The sequence below is a fragment of the Helobdella robusta genome, assembly GCF_000326865.2.
Source record: "Helobdella robusta unplaced genomic scaffold HELROscaffold_18, whole genome shotgun sequence".
NCBI lineage: Eukaryota > Metazoa > Annelida > Clitellata > Rhynchobdellida > Glossiphoniidae > Helobdella > Helobdella robusta.
In genome coordinates, this window is record NW_008703981.1 from 1599455 (window position 1) to 1616218 (window position 16764).

At 30.4% G+C, this 16764-nt stretch overlaps 3 protein-coding genes across 3 annotated transcripts; 1 reads left to right on the plus strand and 2 right to left on the minus strand.

The window, feature by feature from the left end:
• Nucleotides 1-3786: 3786 nt before the first annotated feature.
• HELRODRAFT_76722 (hypothetical protein) lies at nt 3787-5389 on the plus strand (the record flags this gene model as incomplete). Its single annotated transcript, XM_009016361.1, has 6 exons — nt 3787-3874; nt 4183-4346; nt 4438-4540; nt 4723-4781; nt 5124-5186; nt 5336-5389. 6 exons carry the CDS (start codon nt 3787-3789, stop codon nt 5387-5389), a joined length of 531 nt encoding a protein of 176 aa, XP_009014609.1.
• A 6492-nt stretch (nt 5390-11881) lies between these two features.
• On the minus strand, nt 11882-12935 carry HELRODRAFT_76554 (hypothetical protein; the record flags this gene model as incomplete). Its single annotated transcript, XM_009016362.1, has 3 exons — nt 11882-12093; nt 12383-12540; nt 12649-12935. 3 exons carry the CDS (start codon nt 12933-12935, stop codon nt 11882-11884), a joined length of 657 nt encoding a protein of 218 aa, XP_009014610.1.
• A 1803-nt stretch (nt 12936-14738) lies between these two features.
• On the minus strand, nt 14739-15372 carry HELRODRAFT_170549 (hypothetical protein; the record flags this gene model as incomplete). The annotated part of the gene is made up of 2 exons (XM_009016363.1): nt 14739-14909; nt 15208-15372. 2 exons carry the CDS (start codon nt 15370-15372, stop codon nt 14739-14741), a joined length of 336 nt encoding a protein of 111 aa, XP_009014611.1.
• Nucleotides 15373-16764: the final 1392 nt, after the last annotated feature.

Sequence of the window (16764 nt, forward strand, 5' to 3'; positions counted from 1 at the left end):
TTACTAATTCCACAAGTTCTTGTAAATAAAATTTTCAAAATTAAAATCAGTTGTAGTATACTTATGGATGTCGTGTTTTTATTTCAAGTTTCTATATCGTCGTCATCTTTATAAATTATAACGCTCTTACGTATTTAATCGTTTATCCCTTGTGTATGTGTGTGTGTGTGTGTGTGTGTGTTTTGTTTGTGTGTGTGGATGTGTCTTTTGTTTGTGTGTGAGTGTGTGTTTTGTGTGTGTGTGTGTGAGAGAGAGAGAGAGAGCGAGAGAGATGGAGAGAGTGTGTATGTGTATGATTACGTAAATGTATGTAATAGATAGATATTTAGTATATATATTTTATATAACTCTACGGGTTTATTAGTTGTTTAAAATTACCGGTTCATTATATTATTACTTTTTTCCTGGCAGAGTATTTAGTATTTATATTTCTCCATTGTAAATTTTTTTGAACGATTTATTAAAGGAAAAACAAAGCGGATTATCGCTAAAAATGTCTTCTCTAACATTATGATCTATTTTTCATCACGTATGTGTGTGTATGTGTATTTGCGTGTCTGTGCTTTTGTGTGTGTATGTTTTTGTGCTTTTGTGTGTGTATGTGTGCTTTTGTGTGTGTATGTGTGCGTGCGTGCGTCCTGATAATACGTACTAATGTATACACTATGTATTAATGTATTATAAACTATTATATAAGTGTTTAAACATACATATACACATCATACATGTGTGTATGTATGTATAGGTATGTGTAAGTGTGTATTTATGTATAATACGTTAATAATATATATATATATATATATATATATATATATATATATATATATGTATATATAGGTATCTGCTATATGCGTATGTATATAAATTATATTATATCATTGTTGTTGTTTAAACGTTACACGAATTGTTATTATCTTCATCATGACATAGATACAACAAAACTTGTTTCTGTATATATTTTTATCTATCTAGGGATGATAAATGAATTTACATTAGTAGTAGATTACGTACTAATTCGTTATTTTACCTCATTTCGTCTATGTTCATTTATTTGTTTGTCTGTTTGTTTGTTTGTCTGTCTGTCTGTCTGTTTGTTTTTCATTTTGATCTGTAAATCTATATAGCTATCAAAAATGATGCGTGTATATGTGTGTATAAGAAAATTGTTGTTTCTGTACGAAAAATTTTTTCTTATCAAATTTAATCGTGAATACGTAGAGTAAAATATCGCTCTACCTACTCTTTTCAATTATAAGATTTTTTTTGGATGTGAGGTGTGTGTGTATGTGTTTCTGTGTGTGTGTGTATGTGTTTCTGTGTGTGTGTTTCTGTGTGTGTGTGTTATGTGTGTGTGCGAAAAATTTTTTCTTATCAAATTTAATCGTGAATACGTAGAGTAAAATATCGCTCTAACTTACCTACTCTTTTCAATTATAAGATTTTTTTTGGATGTGAGGTGTGTGTGTATGTGTTTCTGTGTGTGCGTGTATGTGTTTCTGTGTGTGTGTTTCTGGGTGTGTGTGTATGTGTGTGTGGGTGTGTGTGTGTGTGTGTGTGTAACCTTTCTTGTGTTTTATTCTGGGTAGATTTTGATTGACAGGTGAGCGATGGATGAGAATTCATGGATACAGAAATTATCCGGTTCCTGTGTCTATTTTTTTTATCTATAATGATGATGGGGACGGCATGGTTGCTTTCAGATCAATGTTCTGGTGTTGTACTATAGTTCGATTCTTGTCTTGAAGTTTTGTGGGTGATTTTTTTTCACTTTTGTTCATTTCACTTCACTTGTAAAACTTATTTTCACTAAACTACTTGTTATTGTTTTTATAACAATTATTATTATTATTAATGCTATAATTATTATAGATGTTGTTGTCATTATTGTTACCGTCAATACATTAAAATGACCCATCAAGGTGATTAATTCGTTCTCTTGTTTGATTGCTAGAACTATTATCATCATAATTTTATTATACCTATATATACTAATATATATATATATATATATATATATATATATATATATATAATTATATATATATATATGTATATTAATATAATTTTTTATCAAATTATTTTCAATTTTGGCTTGTATTTCGTACAATTAATTGACTCTTTTGCTTAGATGTTGTTTCTTTTATATTCTTTTATTCACTTATTTATTTTGCTTTTAAATTAATTAGAGTTAATTAATTACTTAATTGACTGGATTGCTTCTTAATAACTCAATTAATTATTTACTTAATTAATTAATTGATTGGACTTCCTAATTCTTGTAACTTTTTTTTTATTATTATAGCGATGTATTTATGAATGTATGTTATTGCTTTTTTTTATTAAATTTAACAAAAAAAATAAATATAAAGTTAAGTTTAGTATTAGCATTATAAATATTATCATTGTTATTATGTATGTTATTATTATTTTTATTATGTCTGTTTTTATTATGTCTGGGCTGTTAACGATAACTTAATTAAGCAATTATCATTAATGTCGCTACTGTAAGAGCCAGTATTTTTTTATTTATATAACTATGCTTTTTCTTTTCATTTGTCTTATCTAATAATAATTGTTATTATTATTAGTTTATTATTATTATTAAAAACTGTTACTTGTACTAAAGCAGGGGTGGGCAAACTACGGCCCGCGAGGCCTTGTTCGGCCCTTTCATATGCGGCCCTTCAAAGGTAAAATAGTTCTCAATACGACCCTCATAGCGAAAAGTTTGTCCACCTCTGTTCAAAGGTTATTGCTGTAGTATTATTTATTAGTAGTTTCGGTTTCTTTACTGTTGTTTATTTATAATGTTTTATGTATTTGTTTGTTTGTGTTTATTTGTTTGTTTGTTCGTTAAATTGTTTGTTTGGTTGTTCGTTTATTAGCGCGTAATTATGCATCGTAGTTTCTTATAATTTTCTCCATTTTTGTTTTATTTTTTTTTTTCAAAAACCACAGATTAAACAAAACTGTTCATATTTTTCTTTTTTCTATTTGAAGAATCATTTTCACCGTAAGGATTTAAACCTTCGAGGATGAAGATTAGGTCTTAAATGAGACATGCCGATGACGTAATGATATATATTAATGACGTCAGGGTGAAGACAGATCAGCCTGGCCATACTTCTCTATAAATTTCATTGAATGCGATGAAAAGAATGAGTTTTTAATAATTTGGAATACTTTTTGTCTTCATTGAAAAATTCTTGAAATGGTCAACGATGTTGCTATAAACTAAAGTTTAAAATTCGTTCTAACCATTTAGTTTGTCTAATATTTGCTAAGCCATCTATGTAAACATCTAGAAACTCTAATATCGTATAATTTAAATCGATGAATTTAATAAATTAAATAAAATATTAACAAAGTTTTTTATTAAATAAAATAATTAAATAAAAACATAAACTTGAGGACGGTTTTATAAAATAATATTTTATTAGCTCTGAAGAAAGTTTTAGAAGTTGATAAAATTAGGATTACTTACATTACTTTTACTTTTACATACTACAGACACTGACTCTTACACAGGCTGTCTGTCTTCAGCAGTCCAGTAGCTTTTCATTTTTTTCACTAATTTTAATTTAACATTCGTTTTATTTGGCAGAAGATAATTAGTCTTATTTTAACAGTTTGATTATAACTTGCATGACAAATGATAAGTGATGTGATTCGTTTGTATTTTTTGATCATTTTACCTTATCTTTAAAAAAAACAAAATATTACTACTCTTCTTAGTGAATCACATAATTTTTTTATCTTTAAATCAAAATTTTGAAAAGGCAGACAATGTTGAACTTGAAGTCAAAACTTTCGACGAGCCCTGAAGCTTCAAAAAGTTCAAGAATTTCAATTAGAGACAAACTTCTACTTAGAGGTACTGCTATCAATACTAAAAAATATAGTAGTTCTATTTGTATTAAAGATTACCATCACTAATACCTTTTCTTTTATTTAATTAATTAATTAATTATTACTAATGTTTCATCTATTGCAGCAACCATTCACTGATGGCCTTCCATTATTACTTATTTTATTCATCAATATTTATCTAATATTATTAATTTTTCTTCAGTTATTACTATTAGTTTTTCATCAGTAATCATTAATTACTACTATCTTTTTTGCTTAAACCACTGATACTTTTTTACCGGTAACCACCTACCCCCACCACTTTTTTACCAGAAGTGCAAGAGATGGAGCAGTACCTACCTAAGACGTGCACCTCAAACTTCGAGGACCCTAACATACTGCACGATTTCACGATCACAATCTGTCCAGACGAAGGTTTTTGGTTAGGAGGGCATTTCAGGTTTCACATCGACGTTCCTGAAGATTATAACATCGTGGTCGGTTTTGTTGTTGTTGTCAATGTTATTGTTGTAGTTTGTTATTGTTTAGTTATTGTTATTATTATTGTTATTGTTATTGTTACTACAGCCTCCAAAAGTACATTGCAAAACGAGAATATGGCACCCAAACATATCAGAAGGCGGAGAGGTGTGCTTGTCGTTGCTCAGGCAGAACTCTCTAGATAGTTTAGGTGGGATTGGTTGGTTGGCTGTGTTTTTTAGCTTTTTTTGTAGGTTTTTTGGGATATCGTGCTGTTTTAAAGATGTGTGTGTGCGTGTGTGTATGTGTATGTGTGTCTGTGTGTGGTGACGTAGGTAGTGATGGATGAGGCTTTGATTGAAACCTCCAAATAAATGTTCACACTAATTTTAGGTTGGGCCCCAACAAGAACGCTGAAAGACGTGGTCTGGGGACTAAACTCCCTATTCACTGTTATTATTATTATTGTTATTATTATTTATTTGTAGTAGTATCAATGTATCATTTGTTTGTATCATCATTATCTTTAACCTCAAATGAAAAAAATGATTGAATAGATGGCTGACGGAATGAATGAATAAATGAATGAACGAACGGATGAGCAAATAAATAAACGAACTAGCAAGTGAATGAATGAACGAACGAACGAACGAAAGAATGAATGAATGAACGAACGAACGAATGAATGATTGAATGAACGAACGAACGAACGAATGAGTGAGTGAGTGAATATATGAATGAATGAACGAATGGACAAATGAAGGAATATATGAAAGAGACACCACAATAATCAGGATCTCTTGAACTTTGAAGACCCTCTCAATGTTGACGCAGCAGATCATTACAAAAGAAACTCTGTATGACTTTTTTTTTATTTTTTATTCCTTTTAAATTAACTTTTAAAAATCTATAAAACACCAACAAATTAAATCACGCACACAGATGCAAACACAAATACGTACTCACGCACACGCATGCACTCGCACACACCTATAAACACCAACAGGACGATTTCAAAGCTAAGGTCACTGACTTCATACTGAGATATGCAAAACGATGAACACTGCTCTCACACTCATTTCTGTCCACCACCACCTGTCATATTGCTCTTCCTTGAATGATCACACGCTCATCTCGTTTCGTCTCGTTACGTTTTCATCCCGTCTCGTTACGTTTAATCCCGTCTCGTTTCGTTCTCGTTTCGTTTCCGTTTATGTCTATTATCCATGCAAGTAGAACATTTATAGCGTTTTTTTTCTTATTCAATGAAATCGTTTTACTGAGCGCCATTCGTATTTATATTAATGTTATTATGAATAAAATTTTATCATATATTAATTATGGTTATAATTATGATAAAAAACTATATTAAAAATATTAAAATAATAAATATAATAATGGTGATTTAGATACTGATAGAGGCATTGTTGTGTTTTGTTGTTTGCTTATACCCTGTCGTGTTAGTCGTAAAGTTTGAATTAACATTTTATCATTTGCTGCTTGAATGTTTGTATGTGGCGTGTGTGTGTGTGCCAGCGTGTGTGTGTGTGCCAGCGTGTGTGTGTGTGTTAGCTGTTGTGGGTTTTTTTGGCTAAATAACTTTCTGGGCTTAATATTTGTATTATATTATTAATAATGTAATTCAGTATTAATAGATATAATTAATTTTTATAAAAAATTATAAACTAATAAATATGATAGCTTATGTTACTTAATAATTAATAGTAACGGGTTTATATATATATATATATATATATATATATATATATATATATATATATAGAAAGAGAGAGAGAGAGATACACGGATATATATATATATAGTGTGTGTATATGTATTTAGAAAAAAAAAGAGACAAAATGGAAGAGAGAGAGAGAGAGATAAAGGTTTTATTGAATTTTTGTTACCATAATTTTTGCTAACGGTGATTTGTTTGCTGATGTATTGATTAAACTGGATGTGATGGAGATGATGATGTTGCTCATTGTGTTCTTTGCTCGTAAAATGATGAGGATGATGACAATGATGATGATGATGATAGTGATTTTATTATTGATGATTAAAATGGTTTTATTATGTTTGCATGTTTTTATTTACTGACGCTTTGTTTAAGAATTGTCCTCGAGTTTTGTTTCAAGTTTTATTTTTAAACTAATTTTCTTTGAGTCAATTTTTTTTTCTATTTTGTTTGGAAGATGCTGCAATGAATCAATAAATAAATAATTTTTATTTATTCTTTTAATCATTTATTTTATAAACTATTAAATCAAAAAGAAAATTAAAATAGATAATTGGTTGTATATGGATCGATAGATAGGTAGATAGATAGGTAGGTAGGTAGGTAGATAGTAGATAAGTAGATACGTACATAATGAAAGGAAAATTTTTTAGCAATTTAAGTTAATTCGATCTTATTTGAAAAAATTGTCTTTGCTCTAAGGTGCCCGTTGTCTTGACAACCGCGTTATTAAAATGACAACAAAATTGTCAGCTGATTTTTCGCCTTTTCATAATTAACTCAATTTTTTGTTTTTCAAAAAATGATTTTATAAATTTTGATAATAAATAAATTTTGCTGATAAAATATTGTTAGACATGATGAAGTACGATGTCTTTAAAGATCCACACATGACGGCGTTTAATAGCAGTCCCAAAAGGATCAAACATCTTGTTAACGCTGGTCTGGTTCGTATATGAAAAAAATTGTTTAGTCATTAATTCATCCATTCATTAATTCACCCATTCATTATTTCATCCATTCATTGATTCATCTACTCATTAGTTTATCTATACAATTCATTCTGTCATCTTTATTTTTGCATAATTTTTATAAAATTTCGTTTTTTTCCTAATACAGGTAACCAAAACTGGCCAAATTTTGCCAGAAGGCGAGATACGAAAAAAAGCTTCTCTAGAGCAAAAAATTATGAAAAATGCCCAGATTTCTATGAAAATTTTAGAACAGGATGACGATTTGAATGAGGAACAGAAAAAATTGGTTGGAGATTTAGTTGCTAAGAAGAACGAGATTGATTTGCTGCAAATGATACAGGTTTCAAGAATAAATTTAGATATTCATCGCATTATATTTAATCAAATATAATTAATATTTAAATATAGTTCTGATATATTTGATTAAAAATAAACAAAATTCATATTAAAAAAAGTATACACAAAATTGTTTTCAAACTTTCAGTCTGTAGAGTCAAACAAAAGCCCAAAGATGTTGAGAATGCCTTATATTTTTGACGGTTCTATTGTTATTAAGAAACGTGATAGAGCCAGCAATACATACCACAAACACGGAAATTTTTCTAGTCTGAAGAACTTATCACCACCTGCAAGCAAAGGGCGTCTGAATCTCTCAATATTACATCACCACAGCAGCAACAGCCGCGGTCAGAGTTTCGTTAGACCGACTTTGAGGTCAAGTATGCCAATGTCGAGGTCTTCCGTGAGGTCAGTGAGGTCACTGAACAGGTCAAGGACAAATTCGAGTGTGAGGTGTTCATCTATGTGCGAATATGTGTCGCACGATCAGGTGAGAGTATTTCATTTTTATAGAAAATTTCAACGGATATTGATGAGAATAGCCATTAATACAATCCATTGTTTCCACTCACTTGATGAATTGCTTAATTGATAATTCCCCATAGAAAAAACACCCTGACAAAAGCTTAACTCTGATTAAAATGAAATACCATGGGATTGATACAAACAACAACAGCAGCAGCAACAACAACAACAACAGAACACCTAAAAATCGAAAAAATAAATCGGTGACAGCAAAAACATTCGATGACATCACCACTACCAGCAACAACAATAACAACAACAACAAAATGGACAGACTTACAGACAGAAAAAAATTTGATGAGATACTAATAGAACAACAACACTGTGGAGGAAATGCAGTCTGCGTGTTCAGTGACAACTTAGTACCTGGAGGTATTGATACGTTGTACACTTCATAGTACACTAACAAATTTACTCAAGTGTACTTACTTCTTGTTGTACTACATCAGTGTACATTTTGCCAGTATTTACATCTCAATTTCGCTCGTTTGTTTGTATCATTCAGGCAATTTCGTACAGTCAAATACACTAGCACACTGAATATACAGACACACCACAAGACATTCACATACATACATAGACTCGTGTAGAAACAAATACACGCACGCACACACACACACACACACACACTGACACACATACAAAACGCAACCACACCAGCCACACTAAGCTTCACGTCGCAGCGACACGAAGGCTTCCCATTCAGTTTGACGTTGTACGTTAATGGAACGTACAACACGAGGTTGAGTACTTGCTGTGAGTACAAGCATAAACTGAACGCTAGATTAGGGGGGCCTAGGGGCTGCTTCTCCATTGAGGAGGTCACCGGGGGAATGGCGTGCCCCAAGTAGGTCACGTGTGTTTTGACGTAATCGTTGATGAGTTGATAGATATCTGTGTGAGTGTTTGACTTTTAGGTTGATCAAGGTCATAATTATTTATTTAACTAAACTCTCATCAAGTTTTATGTAAGTGTGTAGTTAGATTGGCCTTAATGACATTTCGTTTAGCCTATATTAGGAAATCTATCAGCGTTACATGTGAATTCCCTAGAGAAATATTGTTTAAACGAACTACGTGATGTAAGAAGCCTTGATAAAATAATGCCAATTAAATCAGTTAACTTTCGTAAATATATACCTACATAGATACGTGATTGTGAGTAAATAAATGGTTGTACGCATAGATACATGAGTGTATGCTACTGAATACTCAACTGCACGTCTTAAAAGTATTACCTCGAAGTATCTCTTTTTAACTTACACAACTCGCAGGTGTGCCAGACAGAAATTGATCAAGCCGGGTGAAAACGGGCAGAAGAAACGCTTCATCATCAGCAACAAGATGCAAAAATCAGCAGCAGCAACCAGTAATCTAAAAATACCCATCGAGAAAGATGGCGATGACGTCACTGATGACGAAGGGATGGTGGGAAACGATGGTGGCGGTAATATAATGACGATGTCGGAAAGTGCGATGACCTTTGACTCGAGGAAGAATTCTCTGATGAGTAGGGAGGATCCGGATGGTGAGGACGACTATGAGGATGAATTTGGTTAGTTAATAGTACTGGTGTTATTATTATTCTTCTTATTTTACTTATTATTTCTTTTTGTGTGGTTGTTGTTATTTGTGTTGATGTTGTTGTTCGTGTTTATGTTGTTGTTCGTGTTGATGTTGATGTTGTTCGTGTTGATGTTGTTGTGTTCGTGTTGATGTTGTAGTTGTTTCACAAAAAATTTCTTTTTGATGCCTTTCGTTCTATAAAAATCTCAACAGATAAATTGAAAATTAATATGCAACATACTCGAGATTATTCAAACTGCGCTAAGAAGCCATACGGTTCGATTACATTTTTTTTAAATGTCTATCTACGTACAGAGGAAACACAACATAAATAACCATAATATTAAACCTATTGATAATTATTATTAATAGTTAATAATAATAATTTTTTATTATTATTAATTATAATTATTATTTGAAAGATTATAAGTCTGTGACTACGTCTGGTGATGATATGAAGGCATCTTACAAGGTTGTGATGAATGAATTGATGAATGAATGAATGTATGCATGTATGAATGAATGAACTAACAAATGAATGAATTTTTGTTTACCAGGAGATTAATGATGACCCCAATTACACATCATATTCTTATGGAGATGAAGCATTATCGTCATCGTCATTATCATCATCCAAAGCGAAAACATCATCATCAACGACATAATCGTCAACTACTACAACAACAACAACTACTACTACTACTACTACTACTACAACTAGTGCTAGATATGCATTTCGGTGAGAAGTGATAACAATGAAGGATGGTAATTCAAAGATGATGATGATATTGATGACGATGAGTAAAAATATTTTCTTTAAAATGAAAATATGAGCAGACAGACAAAAAAATAATAATTTTAAATGATGTAAGGTGATGATTGAAACTTTAACAACGATGTTAAAAGCATTAATATTGCGTTAGTTAATAGTGGCAAGTAATACACTTTAAACAGCGTTAATTTTAACAACGGAAAAGTTTATCCTAACACATTAAATTAATTTATTTTTTAAGATTTTTTGATTTTTTTTCAATGTGTCAATATTCTCCTGTTATATTTCTTATTGATACATAGATTTAAGCACTCATCTGTACATATGCAATATTAAATTTACCTATTTGCTAAGTTTTTTCTTAGGCTTATGAATTCATTCATCTAGTCATTCATCTATTCACTCATTCCTTTATTCATAATACATTCGTTCATGCACTCATTCGTTCATTCTTTCACTCATCAAGACACAAAAAGTTGAATTTTTGACGAGAATGTATTGATTATATTACAGATATTGAATTCATTGTCCATTTAACGTTTATATATATATCATGTATTGATATATACATACATCAGCGACTATATACACAGGCGTTGTAATACTTACAGAATAATTCTAGAGTAACATTTCAGAGAGAGAGAGAGAGAGAGAGAGAGAGAGAGAGAGAGAGAGAGAGAGAGAAAGAGAGAGAGAGAAAGAGAGAGAGAGAGAGAAAGAGAGAGAGAAAGAGAGAGAGAGGAGAGAAAGAGGAGAGAGAGAGGAGAAAGAAAGAATATGTTTTATCAGTTTTTCTTTCGACATTTAGACATTTAAACCAAAAGTTTATGTAGAACAAAAATAAATTTGCCTTAATTTATTCCATTTAAAGTTTAAATCGGAAGAAATATAACGAAAAATAAATATACACACGTATATACACATACAAACACACGCAAACACAAACATACACATACAAACATGCACACAAAAACATGTGATCTAGCAAAAACAATCTACTACTGACTCACAATAAATAAATAAATGGAATTCCAATGTTAATAACATGTGTATGTGTATACGCACACACACACTCACAGACAGAGAGAGAGAGAGAGAGAGAGAGAGAGAGAGAGAGAGAGAGAGAGAGAGAGAGAGAGAGAGAGAGAGAGAGAGAGAGATACAATGGTGAACCAGCCACTAAACATCTCAAAAAAATACATCACAAGCATAACATATTGTACTATAGTTATGTACGATAGAAATAGCATTGACTTTTTTATCCATTCGCATCAATATGTTTATATATTTTTTATATAAATAATAAGTCATTATTATTTTATTGTTCAAATAATTCCTGGTAAACAAAATGACAGAGAATTATGAATTAGGGCCACAAATTCACACAGTAGAGAATTATGAATTATGGCCACAAATTCACACAACAGAGAATTATAAATTATGGCCACAATTGTACACAGATTAATAATTTCTAAACCAAACCTTATAAATTAAATCAAGAAAATAAGCAAATAAATCGAAAAACATATGACCAACTTCACATTACAACCAACGCAACCAACTTGAATTTCACTAATTTTACAGAAATCTTTACTACTAATCAACCTGCCTAACTAATGGGAGTATATATAAACCATATTACCTACGTAAGTACAGAACAGTGACAATGATAACAATGCAGGTGACTATCATGCCCCCAAAGAAAATCATCCAATCTTGACTAGTCCTACGCTCGATCATTCTCATTACGGTGTTCGACAGGCCGAGCATGTTCCCAATGTCAAGGACTTTCTTCTGCACCGATTTTAACATGCCGCCTTGATCTCTAAGGTTGGATAGTATGGAGTTGCCTGTTTTTTTGGGGGGGGGATTAGTGAAATAATTAATATTATAACAATTATTACTATAACTATAATAATTATTAATTCTTTTTTCGATAATTTTTAGTTATATTAAGACGCATTAACGGCTAAACAAAGGCACATTGCATGTGATGCGACATGAAGGGATCTATTTTGAACAGAATATTTTGATAAATATATATATATATATTATATACTATAAAACAACATTTTAATAAAAAGTATAAAACTAATAATATTTATAAATAAATAATAAATAAACTTTTTTTCCTATGACCTGTATAAATCAGCTCATCGATTTCTTTAATGGAAGATTGGGCCCTCTGGTTGTGCTGTAAGGAATCGTCTATCAGTATGGAAGTGTCGGGATCGTTTGTTGTGAATGTTCGCTTTAGTAACATCTCTCTCGCTCGAGATTCTTCTTGCTTTTGCACTCTTAATTAATTAAATAGTTGGTTAATTAATTAGCTATTTAATTAGTTAGTTAATTGACTACTATGAATAAAAAAAATTAAATCAATTATTGAATTTCAAAAAGCAAACTTTCTGTTGATTATATTCTGAAGAGCAGATTGCAGATGGCGGCAGTCATACTTGATTTGGTCGACTCTCAGCTTAGCATTGGCCTTCCTCGACGGTGGTTCCTTGTTGACCATCAGGTCCAATCGGTCACAGCTGTCATAGATTTTGTTGATGTCGGCTTTTATTTGAATCTCCATTGCATTTGAATCCGTCTCATTGCCAGTATTTAATAGCAATTTTTCGAAAACTGACAACCTGCTCTGGACGTCCATTAGCAGTTTGTTCGTTTGGTGGTACAATGACTCCATCTTTTGAAGTTTTATTTATTCAGTAAATAACTAAAAAACTAGTTTTGTTTGGACTTTTAAGTTTTAATTTGATCAACCACCAACCCAATCCAACAAAAAGGTAAAACTTGTAAATCTATATAAAATACAAATTTAGATGAATTTTAAGCTAAATTGAATTTAAATAATTGGTGAACAGTAAGCAAAACTTTTAAATAAAAAACACTGAGTAAGAAATTAGTAACTTTATGACAAATTCTTTCTTACGTAACGTAGCGAAACGACATCAACTATCACGTAAGTGAACATCACAAGATCGAACACGAATTGTAAAAGTGCATTTTAGTAATTAATCTCATTACATTTTTAAAGCTTGACCATTAGAATTCAGCTAGTTTGATGCATATAATTAGAATAAATATAACGGCCTTCGCTCATTTTTGATGGTCGAACAAGGAGCTTACTTCCGGAGGAGAATTGGAGGGTGATTTTTTATCGCCCAAGTCTAAAATTGCGATCGTATATTTACTAATTTCGGAATATTGCTTGAATATTGCTATTATTTGAAATGTTTTAAAAGGTGATACTGGATGCTGTTTTAGGATAGATATTGCTGTATGACGGTTTTTGCATTTTAAATAAAAAAATTTTGTGAACCACTCTAACACTCGACTCGTGAACCGTTAAGGTTAATTAAGCGATTAACTGTTAAGTTAATGATTAACTGTAACGTAACAACACTAACGACGACTAATTAGTAATTAAATTACTAAACTCTAATAATTAAGCTAAAACTAAACTCTACTAATTCAAATTACTAATTAAAACAAATAACAGATAGAACTTACGAACATTAACAGATTAGCATTATACTAGACTAGAGACTACCAAACACTACTAACTACACTAACAGCACTTGTCCCTAAAATCCTAAATCCTATTGCTTGATTGGTTGTAAAATTTTTATTTACAATGCTTAGGTCTGGGAATAAAAATATACTAAATTAAATAAATATATTAAACAACTTATCAATCAATTTTATAAAATAAACAATTTTGTTGCTTCAAGCTCCTCAAGCTAATGTTGCAATTTAATTAAAATTTATTAATTATGAGTGGTTCAAACTAAATTTTTTTTCTTTTAATGTTTAACAAAATATTTCTCATTCTTTAATTATATTACATGTTGTTATTAAATTTATTAAAGATAATGTGTGATTCCAGTAATTCATCAATCCATGACTTGTTAGATTATGATCATTCAGTTTTAAAGAATCCCCATCACCATAACCAATGAGGTTTGTAGAAATTGTACTTTTAATTTATTATACTTTATGCAGTTAGAATGTTGTGTTATTAATTATCATTAATTTACTAAATGCTGCACATACCTATGGCAAGTAAATAAAATGATTAAGCATAGAAATAGCCAGAATCAAATTAATTTATATATGCATGCGTATAATTTGAATAATAATTGAAAATGAATAGTCATAAATAAAAAATAAATCATAAATTGCTAGAAATAATAGTTCCAGTAAGATTTTGCCTTACACCTACATCTTTTTTTCATTCTTATATTATAATAAATGTTTATTATCAAATATATCAAGGATTGATTTCTCAATCCATGACTAGATTGAATGTCATGAGCCTACAGTTCCAGAGGATCCCCATCACCATTAGTCAATAAGGTTTGTAGAAATCACCCCAGGCATACCATTAATGTTTTGTAGTCACCTTTTAATGTTGTGTTAATAAAATGACATTGAGAATAGTTATTTAAAACAATCTTATTAAAGTTATTGAACAGGTATGACAAGATTACTTTCTTAATGTCCTAGTGTGAGGAAGATGTAAGCCATTTGTCCAAAGATAATCATATGCCTTATGCCCATACAAATGCAGTGTCAACGCGAATGATTTTTGATCAGAGTCATATGTTCTAATTTTTTTAAACTTTTCCAGAAATTTTTCTGATAATTTATTTGTTACCTTAAATACTTGATGTGTATTTCATATAAAAACTTGATTATGCCAATTTAGTTAACCTGTTAAGCATTAATATAAAATTGACTCTACTTGTAATGGTGATTGGTATGATGATGATGATCCCAGTCCTAAGCAGGGTTTATTATTCACAATGTCATTATGCCCTTTCTAAGTTTTAATAAAATATATGGAATATTGTTGAATGCATTTTATATTTTTTGTATAGATAAGAATGTTGCAATGTACAATGATGATGTGAATTGCTTCCTTGTGTAACTGATGACATATAAATATAACTAACTTGAAAACATGGGAATGCTTTCTTCAGCATTACCTTCCTTTCTCTATCATAACCCTTATAATCTTTATTACAGAAATGGTCACTGCATATTCTTGCATTTTTTGATGGAAGCCATTTGAAATCATTTATTTCCTGTCTGATGCACTTAATCCAATCGTTTTGCATTTTTACATTTTGAGGAAATCTGAAATTTTATAAACTGTTACAGAAACTTGTGCATTTCTTAAGTATTGCTTTTAATATAATGGTAATCCTTGATAGCATTATAAATTATAATAGTCTATAAAATAAAATATATGTAATTGTAAAACAAAATAGTTCTATTCAATGAGTATAGGGATATTGTTACATTTATTTTAGTGTGAAGTTAATTTGAAAATAAACCTGTGAAAAGATGCATCAGAAATTTTCTCATTTCTATTTATTATTAATGCAATTTTTAATGCAACAGGTGGGCATGTTTGTGTATAGCTACGAAAATGAAAATTTACTTAAAAAATAAATTATTGTATCTGGCACGAAAATTGGTACAGAAACAAAAACGAAAGAATAAATGACAATATAAAAATTTAAACATTGATTGAAAGAGTTTATTCTAATTATACGGTATGGGCAATTCGTTGCGAAATCGTTGGAGGAAATGGTGTCAACAGTAGTTATTTTACTGCATGGTAGTTAATCAGCCGGTATAAAGGTTATATTCAATTCCTATCAAATAAATTTGACAAAATATCATACACAGGCAGAACTAAATAAAGAGATAGATAGATATATACACGTAGTTATAATACATTTATAATGTTGTATTTACACATTCAAATTGTACGATTGTGTTATGGCGTAGTCTCAAATTATTTTGAATTCTCTTAGAAAATTTTAAACGTTTTACTACACTATATATACAAGTTATTTTTATCAACAATTTAAAAATTTTATCAATAATTAAAAAAAAATTTCAAATTGATTTCTTTGCGATATCGATAATGATTTTTGTGACCTGACTGATTAAAAAGCATCAAAGAAAGTTAAAATAGGATGGAGAATTTGTTATATTGGGATATTCGTTTAAAAAGCGAGCAAAATTTTAATATAAAAGCGCTTATAAATCTATGCTTATTGGCTCAGCTTGACTTGGCTCGGCTTGGAATCGGACGTTAAGCAAGGTGTGGTCTCAAACTATTTTAAATTCTCCCCGATAAATTTGAACTGCGTGCGTACATATATAGTAATGGCTACTGTTGTTTTTTATAATGAATTTATAAAATATATAAATATAGCGAGCAAAATATTAACATAAAAGCGCTTATAAATCTATGCATATTGGCTCAGCTTGGCTTGGCTCGGCTTGGAATCGGATGTTAAACAAGGTGTGGTCTCAAACTATTTTGAATTCTCCCCAAAAAATTTGAACTGCGTGCGTACATATATAGTAATGGCTACTGTTGTTTTTTATAATGAATTTATAAAATACATAAATATAGCGAGCAAAATATTAACATAAAAGCGCTTTTAAATCTATGCATATTGGCTCAGCTTGGCTTGGATGTTGGATGTAAT